The 19,976-nt window shown below is 32.9% G+C and overlaps 3 protein-coding genes across 3 annotated transcripts; 1 reads left to right on the top strand and 2 right to left on the bottom strand.

Annotated features, from left to right (window-relative positions):
- The first annotated feature begins 2,694 nt into the window (after positions 1-2,694).
- On the top strand, positions 2,695-4,755 carry LOC121215534 (probable protein phosphatase 2C 24). Its single transcript, XM_041090276.1, has 3 exons — positions 2,695-3,468; positions 3,577-3,882; positions 4,155-4,755. Exons 1-3 carry the CDS (start codon positions 2,992-2,994, stop codon positions 4,620-4,622), a joined length of 1,251 nt encoding a protein of 416 aa, XP_040946210.1. The 5' UTR covers positions 2,695-2,991; the 3' UTR covers positions 4,623-4,755.
- Positions 4,756-11,635: 6,880 nt separating this feature from the next.
- LOC107950322 (methylsterol monooxygenase 2-2) lies at positions 11,636-15,333 on the bottom strand. The gene is made up of 7 exons (XM_016885140.2): positions 15,032-15,333; positions 13,943-14,080; positions 13,632-13,777; positions 13,348-13,467; positions 13,025-13,237; positions 12,834-12,914; positions 11,636-12,016 (listed from the first exon to the last, which is right to left on the bottom strand). The coding sequence occupies exons 1-7, from the start codon at positions 15,059-15,061 to the stop codon at positions 11,935-11,937; spliced, it is 810 nt and encodes a 269-aa protein (XP_016740629.1). The 5' UTR covers positions 15,062-15,333; the 3' UTR covers positions 11,636-11,934.
- Positions 15,334-16,547: 1,214 nt separating this feature from the next.
- Positions 16,548-18,169, bottom strand: LOC107950321 (eukaryotic translation initiation factor 3 subunit G). The gene is made up of 2 exons (XM_016885139.2): positions 17,713-18,169; positions 16,548-17,281 (listed from the first exon to the last, which is right to left on the bottom strand). The coding sequence occupies exons 1-2, from the start codon at positions 18,062-18,064 to the stop codon at positions 16,746-16,748; spliced, it is 888 nt and encodes a 295-aa protein (XP_016740628.2). The 5' UTR covers positions 18,065-18,169; the 3' UTR covers positions 16,548-16,745.
- Positions 18,170-19,976: the final 1,807 nt, after the last annotated feature.

Here is a 19,976-nt window from a genome sequence, read left to right as displayed (position 1 = left end):
TTTGGTTTTTGAAATAATTTTTTCCATATTAGTCTTCTGATTTGGATTAAGTCAACTAATTTTATCTTTTTTAACATTGTTAAAAAAATAACGTGACATTTTAAGAATTATTTTAATTTTAAAAATTCTAAAAATTAAAAATATATAAATAGAAATTTATAAAAGAATATATAAATATATAAAATTGAGAAACGTTATAGTTAGACTTTCTATGGGTATGGTTTAGATATGTGTAGGACTGCGACATTTTGATTGTTTTTGACTTGGTTTGCTTCGTCCGTTGGTTTCAATATATTACTTGTTTAATATTAAAAATTAAAGGTAACAGTATTAGGTAGCCTGTTAAAATGTGTAAATTAATCCTTTCTTATCTATTAAATAACGACGTAGGTCTAAACTATAACTAAAATATTATTTAGTAATTCTAAAAGATTAAACTATTTTTAAAAAACAAAAAATTATAAATAAAATATTTCTAAAAATACAAAATATATATGTAAAAAAATCTAAAAAGTTACCAAAAAAATTTTAAAATTTTTTTAATCAAACGTTTGGGTCGAAACCCAAAAACTATGGTCTTTTTACAAGTCTTTCTTCCCTATATTATAAAACTTAAAAAAAAAAAAGAAAGAAAAGATTTTTCATGTTTGATTGAACCCATAAATAAATAAAATCTTAATTGAAGAAAAAAAATTAACTAAAAGTTTTGATTACATGCTTTCAAATTTTTGATCCTTTTGTTAACGTTCAATTTCATCTTCATCACCCATGCTTTCAACTAAAAGGTACATAAAAATTTATTTTATGTTTACTTTCTTCTACTCTAATAAATATTCATTTTCACATCTCTTATCATTTTGTATCTCTTGATGGTATGTAATCACCGTTATAAAATTTCAATTACTCATTTTCGCATCCCTTAATTATTACAAACTTTCTCATTTAAAGATCTTATTGTTTAATACCCTAAGAACCTTAAATCTTTTAAGTTACTGGATTTAACAATTTCTAAGTTTTGAATTTTGAACATAAATTTTTGGGCTCGAAACAATAACTCCATAATCTTTGAAATTTTAGAAAATAATGACTTAAATTTATGAAAAGAAATAAAAGATAAAAAGTGGAATTATAATTTAAAATAAAACCCCAAAGCCATCAACTCGTCTTCAGAGGTGGAGAAGTAGCAAAATGAGCGCCTTGTCTTCATCTTCTTATTCATGGTATGAGAGATGCAAAATCGAAAGATTTTGTTTACCGTAAATGTGTTTTTTTTTTGTTTGATTGTATTTCAACGGTAATAAAACCTTGATTTTATTAAAATGGGTACTTTTAGAATTGTATTAGACAGCATCTTCGACAAGTAAGGTTAGTGTCTCATTGCATTAGATGGTTTTCATCAAATCGAGAATTTTATTAAAAATAGAAATGTTTTCCCATTATTCAAAGAGAGCTTAATTTTTCAAAAAATAAAAATAAAAACATCACAATTCACCAAAAAAGAGCTTATTTGAATGTAAGTTTTGGCTTTAATAAATCAGGATTTGATTTTATTTTAACATAATTTTTAATATTTTTCATAATTTATATTTATTTTTAAGAATTTTTAGAATTATTATTAAGGAAAAAATTTAAAAATGAATGAAATTTTAGATGTAGTTCAAGGACCAAATTAATAATTAACCATTTAAATTAACATTGTACGTTATCATTTAACAGATAAAATTTAACGAATAAACTAATTTACACGTTTCAAAATGTAGAAGGGTTAATTTGCCTATTTTCAGCAAAAAGGCTAAAATACAATCCATCCCTAAGCACGGAGGTTTCCTGATGCATTTACCAAAATTAAAAGTATTAAAATCCATAATTTATAATTAAATTTAAATCTATATACCTGTATATAAAAGCCATTGTTGACACGTGAGTCTGCGTCCACGTAATTTTTCTTTACATTTTTTAAAAATAATTAAATTGTAGTTTTGGTCCTCTGTTATACAAACCTTTGATATTTACTTCAATTTCTAATATAATTTGGTCTTTATATTTTTATAACATTATTAAATAGTCCAAATAGTTAGTGTGGTTAATTTTCGATTAAAATATTACATGGTTATATATAATTTAAATGACTTGAGAACCATAGAGAGCGGCTAATGGCTTCTCATTTGTTTTAGGTTTGTGGTGGTGTTTTTTTCAATTTTTATGTTATAAAACGATTGTCAAATTTCAAATTTAATCCCTAGACTATACTAAAACTTGATATTCAATCTATGTACTTTAATTTTTCGATATCAATTGGTTTCTCTACTTTTATAATATTGTTAGTAACCTAAATAGTTAATATTATTAACTCTTTCAATTAAATTAGTGACATCAATTTCTCTTGAGAACATTATTAAAATCAAAAAAAATATTTTATTGTAACGAATGAGTGCTTCAAAAAAATAAGTATAAATATAAAATTATATGTGATGTATATTTGTTTGTGATTTTATCAAGAACTAAAAAGTAGTTTGTATAAAAAAATACATTATATGAACAAGAATTAATAGAAAAGTGCATTACATATAATATAAAAATACATAAATTATAAGATGGAAATAGAAAATAAAAAAATACATTATATCTAAAAAAATAAAACCTTACATTGCATATTAATCCAAAAAGGGAAATTATACAACGCATTTACTAGCCACTTGTTACAAATAGAGTGCCGCTACCTGTTGTTTGGTATGCCCGTATCAGTGACGGGCAATCTGCCCGTAGTCATCCAGAAAAGACTAAAGAGCCTTCATATTTAAAAGCCTTCCATCTCTAGAGCGCGCGAACAATCTTTTTCATTTCACTTTCGAATTCGATTTCGCATTGATTTTTTTTCCTTTAAAAGAAAGCGTTACTAAAAGAAAATATTGTAGCTTTAATCACAAGTTCAAGAGCTTCACTTATTACCGGAAATATTTTATGGTAATAATCGGGTGGTTTTAGTCGTTGATGGCGGAGATCTATCGCGGAGTGATGAACGAAGGTGAAGCATCATCAACAGGTTGTAAACCGAGTTCACGTGCAACAACCTCGAGACGTAGGATGAAGATCAGACGGATCAAATTCGTGGACGTGACTCCATCGGAGGCTGAGAACGGCCGTAGACGCCACAAGTTTCAGGTATACGCGGCCTCATTTTCTCTAGACCGTGAAAACAGAGAAGGTAATTCTATATCCGATGAAGGGGAAAAACAGACAGTAATACATAAAAAATTCAAATCGAAAACGAAGGGAAGTCCCTCGCTTTTGATGCCTGTCATCGGTTCAGAGATGTATCCTAAATTTGGCGCCGCTTCGGTTTGTGGAAGGCGGAGAGACATGGAAGACGCCGTCGCTATTCGCCCTTCGTTTCACCGCCAAGGACAGGATTCGGCCGACGTTGGCTTCCACTATTTTGGCGTCTACGATGGCCACGGTTGCTCTCACGTAGGAGTCCTAAAATTTTGAAAATAGAATAAATATCGGTTATTTCTCTTCCTTTTTTAAAGAAACTGAACCTTGTTTTTGACGGTTTTGGTGGTTATTATTTGTTAGGTGGCGACGAGGTGCAGAGAGCGGTTACATGAGCTGGTCAAAGAAGAGCTGGAATGCGAGCAACAATGGAAAAGTGCGATGGAGCGTAGCTTCAAGCGCATGGATAACGAAGTCATCAAGTGGAACGAGAGCGTCGTCGGAGCTAATTGCCGATGCGATTTACAATCTCCGGAGTGCGACGCCGTTGGCTCCACCGCAGTCGTCTCTATCGTTACGTCCGATAAAATCGTCGTTGCAAACTGCGGTGATTCTAGAGCCGTTTTGTGTCGTAAAGGCAAGCCAGTTCCGTTATCGTCTGATCACAAGGTAATTTAACACTTCGTAGCTAATTTTCTTTCGTTCAGCGGAAGAAATACTATGATCGGTTATAGTCTGTTTGGCTTCCGAGAAAATGTTCATTTTATTTTGTCATGATTTTCTCCCAATCATCTTTTATTATTAATCGCGTATTATATTCATGCATATCATGTGGAAACGATGAGATATCCGAATCCGACGGTTGGGATTCGCTTGAGATCTAAAATTTGAAATTATACATATCAATACAACTTATTTATTTCTTGTCAAACATGCAACAGCCGGATCGACCGGATGAGCTAGACCGGATTCAAGAAGCCGGCGGTCGGGTCATTTACTGGGATGGCCCTCGAGTTCTCGGTGTCCTCGCAATGTCCAGATCTATAGGTGATACCTACTTGAAACCTTACGTGAGCTGTGAACCGGAGGTTACAGTAACTGATCGGACGGTAGATGACGAATGTTTGATAATAGCGAGTGACGGTTTATGGGATGTGGTGTCGAATGATACTGCATGCAGGGTGGCGCGTATGTGTTTGAGGGGAAAGGTCGACGTACGCGCGCCGCCATGTTTGGTTAAAGGGATGGAAGGGGAGGTGGTCGTAGGGTCAACGAAAGGAGGGGAAGGGGGAGAGATCTCGGACAAGGCATGCAGTGACGCGTCGTTATTGCTGACGAAGCTGGCATTGGCGAGGCATAGTACCGACAATGTAAGCGTAGTCGTGGTGGATCTAAAGAGAGCCACGTAGACATTTGAAGTTTCAAAAGAAATTTTCTCCCTCAACACTTCTCTGAAAACAGAAGAGATCGTGGTTTAATTTTATTGGTCAAAATATGTGTCGGTTTTTTATTTTAAGGTTTTTACTTAAACTGTTAACAATATATTTTTTATTTTTATTTAAATATGTTAATCTAATTGATAATATTTTTCGTAAACAATGAGATTAAAAATTTTAAATAAAATAAAAAGTTAAAACTTGATTTAAACTTCAAGGACGGGTAATTTATTTGATTTTTTTTGATAAATTATAATAATAAGATAAAAATTTAAATAATAAATGTAAATAGTATAATTCGAATTTAAATCACATTTTTAAGACTTAATAAAAAATAATAATGAATCACTTTTTGAAGTTTACATTTTACTTCTTTTAATTTTAATATCTTGCACCATATTTCTAGCTCAAGTTCTGAGCAATCATAAACTAAACGTAAAAAATACTAAAAGGAAATATATTTTAACTAATTATATGGTAAGCCTCTTTTGAACGATGAAAAGAGAACCAGAGAGGAATGTAAATGGTAAAATTTGAAAAATAAAATGTTTTTATAATTTTGTAAATTATAAAATTTTTTATTATGTATTTCAATTCTTTTTTATCAAGAGTGAGTGGTAATTAAATTTTGATTCATTAGTTTTAGTTCAATACCTTTAAAAAAAATTCCTAACCAACAATTATATAAGGCTACAACTCAATTCAATATTAAATGAATTAACATTTTAATAATCTCTCTCTCACCCTCCCCACCCTTAAATCTTTTTTCTAGTTACTTTCAAATTCCTCCATTTTTATCCCCACTCTCTCTCCAATCTCCCCTCTCCATTTTCACCTCTCTCTCCTCCTCCTATTCTCCCCCAGGTTTCTTGTTTCACTACGAAATTAGGACAGAGAATTGATGGAGATCAGATGATTAATGGAATCCTATGAGAACAATTTTCCTAATAGCTACCAGCTGACTGTGAGATGGAGCTGCATGTTGGGGGTGAAATATTTGCAATGAAATAAGGTTTGTTTTCAAAAGGAGATGTCAAATCTTGTTTCACCTGTGAAATTATGCTTCCAAACAAACTTGTCGACATTTTCAAAGAGCAAAAAAAATAAAATAATGAGTTGTCAAATCGTTAACGAATTAGATAATGATCCCATATTTTATGTATGGTATGGATATTAAGTAAATAAAGGGATAAATGACCTCTTTAGTGTTATTCATTCCAAAATACTCCCATTCATAAGTACCTAATACAATATCTCACTTATATACCTACGTAAAAAATAGAATGTCGGTAATGACAATTTATCGTAAAGAAAAAGAGAGAAAAAATAAAGAACACGCAGATTTTATGTGGAAACCCTCTCGTGGAAAAAACCACGGGTAGAGGAGAAGATAATTCACTATGTCGAATTCGAATTAATTATAAGAGAAGTAGACTATGTCTATTTATATGCTTGTAAAACCATATTCAAATAGTAGTGTAGTAAGATTAAAACACCTTATTCTAATTAATATCAAATAGATGGAGTTTAATAAGGTTTAAAAACCTTATTCTAAAATAAAATAAAAGAAGTATAATTCTATAGAGATTTTACTTTTATTTTATTTTACCACTGCATTTTATTTAAATAAGAATTCGGGTCACTTAATTCTAACAATCTCCACCTTGACACGAATTCTTAATAAACAAGTTCTTCATCACGAACTCTCAACGAACAAGTTCTCCACCTCTTCCATAAAACCCCTTAAGGGTTTAACTTCAACAATGAACACCAACCAAGTCTAAGCAATGCTCAAACTTGGTTATAGAAAGTGACTTAGTCATCATATCTGTAGGATTTTTATTAGTACTAATTTTGCTCACAACAATATCACCAAGAGCAATAATATCACGAACAAAATGATACCGAACATTAATGTTTTTTGTTCTCTCATGAAACATTTGATCTTTTGTCAAAAAAGATGGCACTCTGACTGTCACAAAATACTGTATTGATTTGAAGGTCTTCATTGAGTTCACTAAAGAGTCCCTTAAACCAAATAGCTTCTTTACAAGCCTCAGTAATCGCCATGTATTCAGCTTCAGTGGTAGACAAAGCAACTGTGGTTGGTAAAGTAGCTTTCCAACTGATTGCACAACCTCTGATTGTAAAGACATAACCTGTGAGAGATCTTCTTCTAAGGTCTCCAGCAAAATCAGCATCAACATACCCAATGACTTCATCTCTGGTTCTTCCATGTATCTGCTAACTGCACTAACTGCATATGATAAATCTGGACGTGAACAAACCATAGCATACATGAGAGATCCCACTACACTAGAATATGGAACATGTGACATGTACTCAATCTCATCATTTGATTGTGGAGACAAAGCTGATGAAAGTTTGAAATGGGCTGCTAAAGGAGTACTAACAGGCTTAGCATTCTGCATATTGAATCTGCAAAGAACTTTCTCAATGTACCCCTTCTAACTTAGGTACAATTTACTTGCTTTTCTATCTCTGAAAATCTCCATACCAAGTATCTTCTTTGCTGGTCCCAAATCTTTCATCTCAAATTCTTCACTTAGTTGGGCTTTGACTTTTCTTATCTCTCCTTTATCTTTCGCTGTGATTAACATGTCATCAACATAAATGAGTAGATACACAAAAGAACCATCACTGTTTTTCTTAAAGTAAACACAATCGTCAAAACTACTTCTTTTGAAATCATAAGAAGTCATAAAGGAACCAAACCTCTTGTACCACTATCTTGGTGACTGTTTCAAACTGTAAAGAGACTTTTTCAGCAAGCAAACATAGTCCTCTTTTTTTGAGACTGTAAAACCCTTTGGTTGTTGCATGTAAATATCCTCCTCAAGTTCTCCATGCAAAAATGCAGTTTTTACATCTAAATGCTCAAGCTCCAAATCATGCATGCCCACAATACCAAGCAAAGCTCGAATCTAACTATGCTTCACAACTGGGAAGAACACATCTGTGAAGTCTACTCCTGAAATTTGACTGTAACCCTTTACAACAAGCCTTGCTTTATATCTGGGTTATTCAACTCTTTGAGTCCCTTCTTTCTTTTTAAACACCATTTACAACAAATAACTTTTTTACCTTTAGGAAGTTTCACAAGACCATATATTTTATTTTTGTGAAGTGATTACATCTCCTATTGCATAGCAAACATCCACTTTTTTGAGTCTTCACAGCTAACCGCATCAGAATAATTAGATTGCTCTTGGTTTGCATCTATATCTTCAGCCACATTTAAAGCATAAATAACTAGATCAGCCTCGGCATACTTCTTTGGAGGTTTAATTTCTCTTCTAGATCTGTTTTTGGCGATAGAGTATGGTGGTAAAGAAACAACTCTATTCTGAATTTTTATACTGGCTTGAGGAGTCGGCTCTGTTGTAGATTCTGGATTAATCTGATGCTCCACCTGCTTTTGATTTTCTTTATTGTAAAAGTCTTTAAGAGAAAATTTAGGTAGCATAGCAATTTCATCAAAAACAACATCTCTGCTAATCACAACTTTTCTATTTTCAGGACACCATAACTTATACCCTTTTTACACCAGCTTTATAACCAAGAAAAACATATTTAATGGATCTCGGTTCCAATTTTCCATTATCACCATGAGCATACGCAGGGCACCCAAAGATTTTTAAATCAGAATAGTCAGCAAGATTACCAGACCATACCTCTTGTAGAGTCTTTTTTTCAATGGCAACGGATGGAGATCAGTTGATCAAAAAACATGCCGTAGATGCTGCTTTGGCCCAAAATGACTTTGGTAAGTTGGCATTTGACAACATACATCGAACATTTTCCATGATCGTTATATTCATTCGTTCTGCAACGCTGTTTTGCTGTGGAATATGACGAACTGTCAAGTGTCTCACGATCCCTTCTGACTTGCACAGTTTATTAAACTCATCAGAACAGAACTCTAAGTCATTGTCTGTGCGGAGGTGTTTTATTTATTTTCCCATCTGTTTTTCAATCATAGTTTTTCAAGACTTAAATATGAAAAACACATCGCTTTATTTCTTCAGGAAGAACACTTACACTTTTCTGGAAAAATCATTAATAAAAGTTAGCATATAATTAGCTCCACCTTTGGAAGGTACTCTGGATAGCACCCACAGGTCAGAATGAATATAATCCAACGTTCCCTTCGTGTTATGGATTCTTTTGGTAAATCGAACTCTCTTTTGCTTCCCAAAAATGCAGTGCTCACAGAACTTCAGTTTGTAAATTCCTTGCCCATCAAGAAGTCATCTTTTGTTCAATTCTGCCATGTCATTCTCACTCATATGCCCTAGGCGCATATGCCAAAGTTTAGTAATATCATCATTTGACAAGGAAGAGGATGAGACTGCTGCATCACCACTAACAGTAGAACCCTGCAAAACATATAACTTGACAGTCTTTCTCTGCCCTTTCATCAGAACGAGGAAACCTATGGAAATCTTCAAAACCCCACTTTCAGCTTTGTATTTGTACCCTTTTGAATCAAGAGTACTCAACGGAATTAAATTTCTCTTCAACTCTGGAACATGTCGTACGTCACTAAGTGTTCTGATAACTCCATCAAACATCTTAATTTTAATTGTTCCAACACCTGCAATTCTACATGAAACATTATTTCCTATCAAAACAATACCTTCAGACATTATTTCGTAAGTTGTAAACTAATCCTAATTGGGACTCATGTGGAAGGTGCAACCCGAATTTAGGATCCACTCATTGCTCGCTTTAGAATTGTTAACAGAAGCGACTAGAAGTTCACCATCGTTGTAGTCTTCTACAACATCAGTTTTACCATAATTTTCTAGCTGTTTTCCAGTTTGATTCGCAGCCTCCCTTTTTATCTTGTTCTGTAGCTTATAGCACTCAGATTTAATGTGTTCTTTCTTCTTGCAGAAGTTACAAGTTTTACCTCTGTTTGAAGACTTCGATCTACCCTTAGATTTACCGCGAGAATTCCGTTCATGTGTCCTTCCACGATTATTATCAACATTTTGATCTTGTCTCTCACGAATAATGAGACCCTCTCCCTGAGAGTCGATTTTAACCACAAGATGCTTCATCTTATCATACAAGGTTAAAGAATCATAAACATCATCAACTATGAGAGACTCGCGGCTATATAAAATCTTATCTCTAAAGGTTGAATAAGACGGGGGCAACGAACAAAGTAGAATCAACCCTAGTTCTTCATTATCATACTAAACCTCCATGGTCTTCAAGTTTGAGAGAATTTCTTTAAACACTGTTAAGTGTTTGTGCACAGACGCACCTTCGTCTAAACGATGAGCGTAAAGACGCTGCTTCATATGCAGCTTGCTAGTTAGAGTTTTTGACATACATATTTGTTCCAACCTCTTCCATAATCCAGCGACGGTATTCTCTTTCATCAAATCCTGCAAAATTTCGTTAGACAAATGCAGATATAACTGTGTTAACGCCTTTCGATCTTTGCGTTTCTTCTCTTCCTTTGTCAATGTTAAAGACATCTTATCTACCCCTAGTAGGGCTTCCTCTAAGTCCATCTGTGCAAGAACTACCTGCATCTTTATCTGCCACAACGCGAATCTAGTGTTGCGATCCAATAGCGGAATTTCATACTTCAAAGACGTCATTACCATGATTGAGATGAACAACTCGGACACTCTGGTACCAATTTGTAAAAAATAGAACGTCGGTAATGATAATTTATCGCAAAGAAAAAGAGAGAGAAAAATAAAGAATACACAGATTTTACGTGGAAACCCTTTTCGGGAAAAAAAATCACAAGTAGAGGATAAGATAATTTACTATGTCGAATTCGAATTAATTACAAGAGGAGTAGACTATGTCTATTTATAGGCTTGTAAAACCATATTCTAATAGTAGTGTAGTAAGATTGAAACACCTTATTCTAATCAATACCAAATAGATGGAGTTTAATAATGTTTAAAAACCTTATTCTAAAATAAAATAAAAGAAGTATAATTCTATAGAGATTTTACTTTTATTTTATTTTACCATTGTATTTTATTTAAATAAAGATCCGGATCACTTAATTCTAACAATCCTATGTATAGTTTACCTCCATCGACCACTGCATCCCTTCATTCCCATAATCTTAAGCTGGAAATTCCAACTAATGCGACTATATGCTTTAGACATATCAATTTTAAATGAACCCTTCTTTTGATGAACTGCATATATGATCTCGTTGCCCAGCTTGACATTATCCATGATGTTACGCCTGTGTATAAATGCATTTTGATATGACGTAATTATACCTTTCATGATTGACTGAAGATCATTACATTACATGATCAGTTTTATACCTTTCATCTAATTCAATCGATTAGCTGAGACACAATGCTTTTTATGCCCTTATATGAAACACAGCAAATAGTAAACAGCCGATCTGACTGTCCCTTCTAATCCTGCGAAAAGGACTAGCATCTGTAGCTCACTCAATGCTCCCATATTCCAACCCTATCTTCTTTGTAGGTTTTCTTTTTTATTTCCTAACTGGTAATAGAATAATAGATAACTATTTGATACACTTTTTACAAACTCACAAGCAAATTAAAAATCACATTTATTTATATATTTAATTATTTTACTACACTTGTTATACCTATACTATTTGTAGAATCTAAAACATTCAATAATTTTCTAATAATAATTACTCTTTATTTAAAGGAGTGCATGTAACAAGTAGTGAACTATAAATTTTCACAAACGAGTGTCCTCTTTTAATTATTTTTTTATTTTTTTGGTATAATTTAAAAACATGTCAACTTCTTAATGTTGTTTGTGGAACTTAATTCCACTTCACTCTACCTAGTAGTTATCTTTATTTAAATACTATTTTGAAAGGATTTCTCCTTAACAGGGTCCAGTATCTGCAGAGTCTGTAAGTAAACAAGGGGGACAAAATTTTATGGCCACTGTATTATGCATAATTGACGAAACACCAGAGTCCAGTATAACAAGAGAACTAAAGATATTCTTTAAAAAAAACAGAGAGTTAAAAATAAAAATAAGACAGCAACTTCATTCATGCGAGGAACACGGAGATGACCAGGTCGCTAAATGTTCAAACAAATCTTAATCCTATGATGCTACAAAACATAAAACAGCAATTTAAACAACCAAAAAAACAGAGGTGGATTTGCACACAAGATGCAGAAGAAGCTCACAATGAGAAAAACCCTTCCTCAACATGACATTTTATCGGTAACCGGTGTTTCTGCCGGTCAAAGCCTTCGAAAACTCATCTTCTCGGTTATGTTTGCTTGCTTTCTTCTTCGACTCCATCACGCTTTAGTGCTTTCAATTTTCTGTAACCCTTGTCAGTACCGAATATCCTGTAAGAGAATATAATATGGTGGTCACCCATGGTCAGTATTCAAGGTTAATCAATGGTCAAACTGGGATTTATATCCATGACTGTATTGTGAAAATCAAATCTGAGTTCATATGAAACAGATTCGGAATGATTAACTATGATTAGTTTATAAACGGCTGATCAAAATTACAGACAGCATTGTGTATAGAGAATTTTAGGCAGGCAAATCCGTCCACCATATTAATGGCCAGAACTTGGAATGATCCAAAACCAAAATGACCTGAATCCTAAATGAACCAAACAAGTAAACTGAAATGACCTGAACCCGAGATGATTTGACCCGAAAAAATATGACTAGCAAACCCAAACAACTCGAACCAGAAAAGGCCTGAACTTGAAATGACCCGAATCTGAAATGATATGAAAATTTTAAAACCCATTCAACCTAAAACTAACCCGGCCCATCCAATTGACAGGTTTGATTATAAACATAAGAGAAAGCAGATATTTTCTACAAAACTTTCTTCTAAGCAAATATTGGAAGTGAATAAAGTGAAGCTTTTGAAGTTACAACCTCAGGCAGAGACCTAAGACAACATTTCATAACAAATATGAACTTGGGATGATGCAATTGAACCACAAAAGCAGATCCAGTACATAAGGAAGCCTATTTATGATAAAATGGACAAAGCTTAAAGTATCGAAATGTTTAAGAAGATTCATATAAATTCATCTACTACTCAAATGGAAGAAATAGTAGAAACCACAATAACCTACAATCTAACCATGGAAAATATGCCAGTGCTTCAATGAAAAATAAATGCCAAAAAACTCACCAGTCCATGTAAACAAATGTAGATGAGTAGTTGCCAGATTTTGTATAAAGCAAACGATGATGATAGTCATGAAAATCAGCACTGAAAAAGTGAAAATACGAACAATTACTTACAGCTAAAGGATAAAAGATAAACATCTAACTATGCGTATAAACTCAAGAAGCAAAGCAGCAAGCAAACATGGAGCTCACCCCCCATATAAAGGTAGAAAGTTTGAGAGGCTCCATGGAAAATGGTAACCACAATGTGCCTCAACTGTCTCTAGGACTCTAAGAGTCATCCATAACCAGAGAGTAATAAGATGTGGGCCAGTGATGGCGGGACCAATTATTGTTGCAAAGCCAAGGAACAATATCTCAGCAGGGTGAGCATACTCGGATGTCAGTCCAAATGGAGTCGCATACCTGTACGGTGTATGCATATCAAGTAACCAATAAGCACATGCAAAAGATCCAAGTGAGAACACTATTGTTCATAGTTTTAACTAGTACAAGCACCTAACATTGACACTTACTCATGATGAACACTGTGCACATGCTTGTACAGCCATTTTGTATGTAAAATACGATGTCCCCAGTAAAACACAAAATCCTCCAGGATGAAATAGAATATTATCTGTGATAGAACCACTTTCCTGCCAACCAGTTCCAGCTAGTTAGAGCTCTGAAACTAAGAATTTAATTTCATGCAGGTATATCTATTGAGAACATACTTCAGGACAAGTAATGAAGGTATTATGTCTGAATATGGTAAAAATGAAGGGAAAAAAGCTCTAGCACATAAAGAACCTGAAAATACCAGGATGGAAATGGCAGACTACTTTTCATGCCCATGAATCTGAAGAAAGGATAAGATGCAATCATAAGCGGTAGGTTAACACCAATGTGATACAGAAGCAGGCGGGTGATACATTTTTCCTGAGCAGCAAGGCTGTTGTTTTTCGTCTATATAGAAACATAAATTACAAATGAAACAGATTTATTATGAATTCCACTAGAAAAAATACAAAGAAAAGATATTTTTTGTCATTAACAGCATTCATCCCCACAAATTTTATGTCAACAAAGTAAAAACGGTTGATAACAATACCAGCAATGAAGGGAGTTAACCTGAATCTTGTATTTGCTCAGCAATCCAGCTCTTTCCAGATATATAAATGGAAGTCCGGATAAGAAGAAAACACTTTCGTGAAGAAAGAAACTTCCTAGACTTGCTAGTTGGAAGTCGCTGAAATGTGTGATCAGATACTGCATGGCGAACAAAGAAGATTTTCAGGGAGAATGTATTATATCTCATGACATAAACTGCTGTTCTAAGCTTAAAAACATCATTGGTAGTGTTCAAACTAATGAACAAGGTCACTGTCACTGAAATGTGTGATCCGATATTGCATGGTGAACAAAGAAGATTTCAGGAAGAATTTCTTACATCTTAGAACATAAACCACTATTTCGGAGCTTAAAAGATCACATTATTGCTCAATGTAAATTAATAAACATTGCATCCAGAAGTGAAATCAATAAGCACAACTAGACACATTTACATTTTACTTGGAAAAAAGGGGAAAGGATGGATGAAAATGAATCGAAGCTTCGTTAAGGTCCTTCGCTAGAGACCAATGAGATATAGGATAAAAGGAAACACTTGCAAGAAACACATATTCAACATTAACAACAAAGTCCTCAAATCTAGATTTCAATCTCAGGTACTTGTTACTGTAAGTAAACATACATTTTGTTTTGAACTGTAAGTAACATCCTTGATGAACTAATTAATGAAGAAGCCATTCTAGCAACAAATATATATACATAGTGAAACAGTGACCTGAATTCAAAACTAAAAACAATCTCCAATTTCGTAGCTATATAATCATTTGCAACACTTAAAATGCATTTCAAATTGTAAGAGACAAAAAAACCAAAGAGCATTATGCAATCAAACACTGCCTTGTAAAAATCGAAGATCAACATCCACCGTTAGCCATCCAAATGTACCTTGATGTCACTATCCAAAAACAACTAAAACAAATAAAAATATAAATAATCCAATCGACCCAAACTTGAGATTTAACAATCTTTACATACAAAACCAAAAAAAAAAAAAACCCAACAAAAATAGATCCATAACAAGTACTGGGCAGTGGATAAAAAAACTGAAAAAGCAACAAGAAAGAATGAAGGAAAAAGAAAGAACTTTACCAGCCACCCAGATTCAATAATGGCAGCCATGAGAGCTTGGAAGTGAAAAAAAGAAGAAGCTAATTGATCTCCACAATGTTGCTTTCACAATAATAAAATCTTTTTGGAGAGAGAGATGGAGGGTAAAGAGACAGAGAGTGAATATTGAGAGAAGCAAAAAAAACCACGAGATGAGTACAGACTGTCAAAAGGAATCTGGGCTCTATTCATGGGCCCCTTGTTTTTATGCATGTAATTTCATCACACAGTAAGAAAACAAACTCCAAAATCACTACTTTTGCAGTGTAAGAAATTCTAACATGTGGACGGTAGAAGTTTTCAACTTTGAACCGACATTTTATAAGGAAAAAAAAAGGTTTTTTTTCTTAGGTTCTTCACTTTTGCCTTTTAATGTTTTTTCACTTTTCTTTTCAAGTTTGAACGTGTGTGGGTTTTGGCCTTTTCCTATTAGTTTGATTCTTAAATGATCCTTCAATTATGAGCTTAAATATATTTAAAATTCAAGTGTTTAATCAAAAACTCTTCAATTTTATTAACCTTGTTTTTTCTTAATACCTTATATATACATGTTTATATTTTAATTTATGTGTTTTAATTATATTTTATTTTAAATTAATATTTAATCTTTAAATTTACAATTCAACTAAGAGGCGAACAATTATTATCTATTGTATTATATATATAGAATGAGAGTTTGGGTTCAATGTCTAGAAACTCTACTCGTTTCTCCAATTATCAAAAAGAAAAAAAGAAAGCAATTAGATTAATTGAAGTATTCTAATGATAATTAGGCAAATACTTGGTGAAATTAAAATATAATTTCCAAAACTTCTTAAAAATTAAACATAAAACTCTGATTAAAAATGGTACTCCAAGTCTGTACTCTTTGTACTTTTAGAATTTACACTTTATTTTTCAATTTTCAAAATTTGGGTACACGTGAAATTTAATCTCTTTTACTTTTTAGATTTCAAAATTCGAGTCTAATTCTAAATACTGTTAAAATTCTTCTATTAAATTCATTAGTACATTATTTTGAAATAATATATATACACACTTGATAGCTATATAAAAAGAGACTTTACAAAATGACTTATAATTAATTTAAATTTAATCTAAGAAATTTAATAAGACAAATAATTAAATAAGCATTGTTGATTCTAAAAATTAAAGAAACTAAAAAGATTAAATTCCCAACATAATGATAAAATCTAGGAACAAATTGTTGTTAATGATATACCGCAATCAATCACAAATTTTACCTAGGGTCAATGCCTCTTAAATAAGGTTTTAGACGCAGATTTTGCGAAAAAAATATTACTAGAGTCGACTTTATTCTCATATAAAAAAAAGTTGTTCAAGATGTACTTTCTTCGAATTATCCACCTATTTCATCTTATTCATTAACCATCAGCAGCCATGGAAGGTCTCATTCATTGTTCAAAGATGCAAAGCAAGACTTGTATTTAAGTAAAATATGAGCTGATGAAATGAAAAACCAACTGCAATACCCAAATCAATGCAAAATACTAAATGCTACCCATATTACATATGACAAAGAAGAATACACACAAGCCAGATACTATTTAAGAGTCAACTAAATAGAAGACAAAATCTCATCAGCCATGGATATATATACACATACATATATAAGCATTTAAAAGGTGGCCTAACCTTTTATTTAAGTAATAAACCCTAAACTAAAACACACAATCTAGTTTGTTCTTGGTGTAGCCCATTCAACTCTCAGGATGAGATTATCATAACCATAGCCATTGAGTTTGTTTATAGCTCTCTGCGCATCATCCTTGTTCACAAAGTTAACGAAACCAAAACCCCGACTCATGCCAGTCTTCTGGTCAATGGCAACATAAACTCGACTTACTGCACCAAATGGCCGGAAAAGCTCGTGCAAGTCAGCTTCCCGGGTGTCCTCCGAAAGATTAGTGACCCGGACAGAGTTCTCGTCGTTTCTGCGTCTCATATCAGTTCCGCTTCTATCAGCTCCAGCTCTCATACCTGGAGGAACATAAGTATTCTTCCCTGATCCAGCAGCAGCAGTTGCAGTTTCAGGTACTGCAGGCTTATCGACGAATGACTCAGCCGGCAGAGCGAGGTCCTTGTATGGGCACCGAGATGTCCAGTGATCACCCTTCTTACCACAAGTCCTACACACCATAAGGACAGCACCTCCTTTTCCTAGTTGAGCCAAGGGATCTCCGGCAGCCTTCTGTTCTTCTGCTTTGCTACCTGTAGGCAGCTCCAAGAATAATTGTTGTAAATTAACCAAGGCGATTTACACCCAACAAGTAAGGTTCACTAATAATTCTAAGCTACTAAAATGCTAATTTTTCCCCCATCAAAACCTTCCATAAATTAAGCTAAATTTTGATTCACCAATTCACAAAGACGACAATGAATATCTAAGCTACCAGGATTCTTTGTACTCCTGTAATTACAAATGTATGTATATATGCACAAAAATAAGCAAAAGTTGTCGGCTTAAATTAAAATACAACTCATCAGTGCCAAAATTAACAAAACATAACAAAACAAACATCGATAAATTTATTTTTAAAAACCGAAAATTTTCATATTTTCAACAAGCTATAATCCCATAAATTCAGTAACCCACCCCCCCCCAAAAAAAAGGTTAAGAGAAAAACCAGAAAGAAACGAACCAGGGGCTCTAGGGCGTTCAAGGAGGATTTCTTCAGTGGAAACCATAGTGAGTCGGCTACCAACATCTTCCCTTACAGCATCCCCAAACTTGGGCCAAGACCTTCGCTCCACCGCCTGTTTACTAAGCCGGGCATTAGCGAGTTTTCGGACCCGGGTCGTCGTCGTAATTTTGACCTTGTTTCCCTCATCGTTGAACTTGTACTCTATCACTTTCTTGATCCCGTTCTCGTCGGGTCCGATTACTTGCTTTGGCGGCAACAAGAAATCCAAATCCTCGCCGTCGTCTTCGTCTAATTCACCCCATCGGAGCTTTGTTGGCGGGGTCGGGTTTTGGGTCGCTCCGGTCACCATCGCTTTCCAAAAAGAGAAATCAAAATTTAGGGTTTTGGCTACGCGGCGTGTGAGGGAAATGTAAGGTCGAAATAATGCCGGTTCAATGAAGAGCTCAGTAGAACGGTGCCGTTTTGATTAATATATAACCTACAGTTTAAATTCATTTGGTCCTGAAATTTAAAATTTGATATAATTTACTCTCTATATCTATAATAATAGTTATCTGTTTAAATTAATAACATAATTAGTTACTACTTTCAGGTAAAAAACCATTTACCCCTCACCCTCTGATTTCAAGAACATATACTTACCCTTGAGCTTGAAGAAAATCCATAAACCCCTAAAATTATTTTAAATGTATTATTTATTAATAAAAATTTAATTACATATTAAAATTAAATAATAAAAATTATTATTTTTACTTCAAATAAAGTTCAGTATTTTAATCTATATTATATAAAATCGAGTCATAAAGGTAAATAGGGGTATACATGACTTTTTAATTTATTTTAAAATATACATTCCGTTTCTAGTAAATAAACAGGGTTAGAGTAGATTTTTATTACGTTAAAATTGGTATGTCCATATAAAACCAGTTCCTAACCGAACCAGAAGAGTAAATAGGGATATAAATGATTTTTTAATTCTGTTTCTAGAAAATAAATAGGGTTATGATAGACTTTTAGTATGTTATAATTTGTATATCTACGTAATATTGTTTGTATATATACATAGCTCTTATTTGGTTCATAAGAGTTAGTGGGGTTAAATTTATCATTTAATCTTAATTTCTCTTTGGCTTATAAAAATTTAATATATCAAAATGTTTATTCAATAGGGTCAAATTATTGTTATTAATTTTTATTTAGGAGTGAATATAAACATATTAGATAATTGAAGTTAATATAAATTTAAGCATATTACAAGTTACAGATTTGTTTTTAATTATTTTGCTTCTATTTTAAGTAAATATAAAAAAAAATTGCTTTGGAAATAATGGAGAGTAAAAAAAAATTTGTAGCATGCTAGTTTGGCACGTTCTTTTTCTTTAAAAGTCTTGTAGGGTTTGTCTTTCAAGTGTAACAGCCCGATTTTGGGTCTAGTTAGAACAGTGGTTTCGAGACCACAAATCCGACAAGGAAAAATTTATTTTAAAATTATGACATGGGTTGCATTATGATAGAAAGGTTGCATGAAAATACTTATATGAAAATTTTATCGATTTAGTGATTAATTAAGGAAAGGACTTATTTGTATAAAATGTAGAAATTGAATTCTAGAAGCTAGAAGGGTTAAAGAGTTATGAAATTCAAAACTAGAGGTCATTATATGGAAAATAGACTATCAATCAAAAGATCGTAGATTTTTATGGATGAATCATCCATGGAATTTGAGAAAAAGAAAAGGACTAAATTGGAATTTGTGGAAATTAAAAGATGATAATTAATTACATGGACATATCATCTTTTTCTATCATCTTCTTCCCCAAAATTTACATGGAAACCCTAGGAGAGAGAGAAGAGACTTTCTTGGCATAAATTGGCATAAATTGTGTCATGGATGAACATGCTAAAAATTGAAAATTTATGGTAGAAAATGAAATGTTGTTAGTAAATAAATAACTTTTACAATGTGATTTTGGGTGAAATTGAAATTTAGGGACTAAATGGTAAACTTGTGAAATTCAAAGGAAAAATTTTGATTTTTGTGAAATCTATGAACTGTTATAAATACATATGAATTTCCTTTAGGCTTGAAAAGGGAATTGAATTCCATGAATTTCATTTTTCGAGCCTAGGGACGAAATAGGAATTAATGAAAAGTTTAGGACCAAATAGTAATTTTTGAACTAAATTGAATAATATGAGTGTTAAATAAGTTAAATGTATTGTTATAAATCAAGAAAGACGAGAAATTTACATTGATCGAT

The sequence above is a fragment of the Gossypium hirsutum genome, chromosome D03 (assembly GCF_007990345.1).
Source record: "Gossypium hirsutum isolate 1008001.06 chromosome D03, Gossypium_hirsutum_v2.1, whole genome shotgun sequence".
Classification (NCBI taxonomy): Eukaryota; Viridiplantae; Streptophyta; class Magnoliopsida; order Malvales; family Malvaceae; genus Gossypium; species Gossypium hirsutum.
Note: the sequence above shows the minus strand (reverse complement) of the source record. Positions and strands in the feature narration are given on the sequence as shown.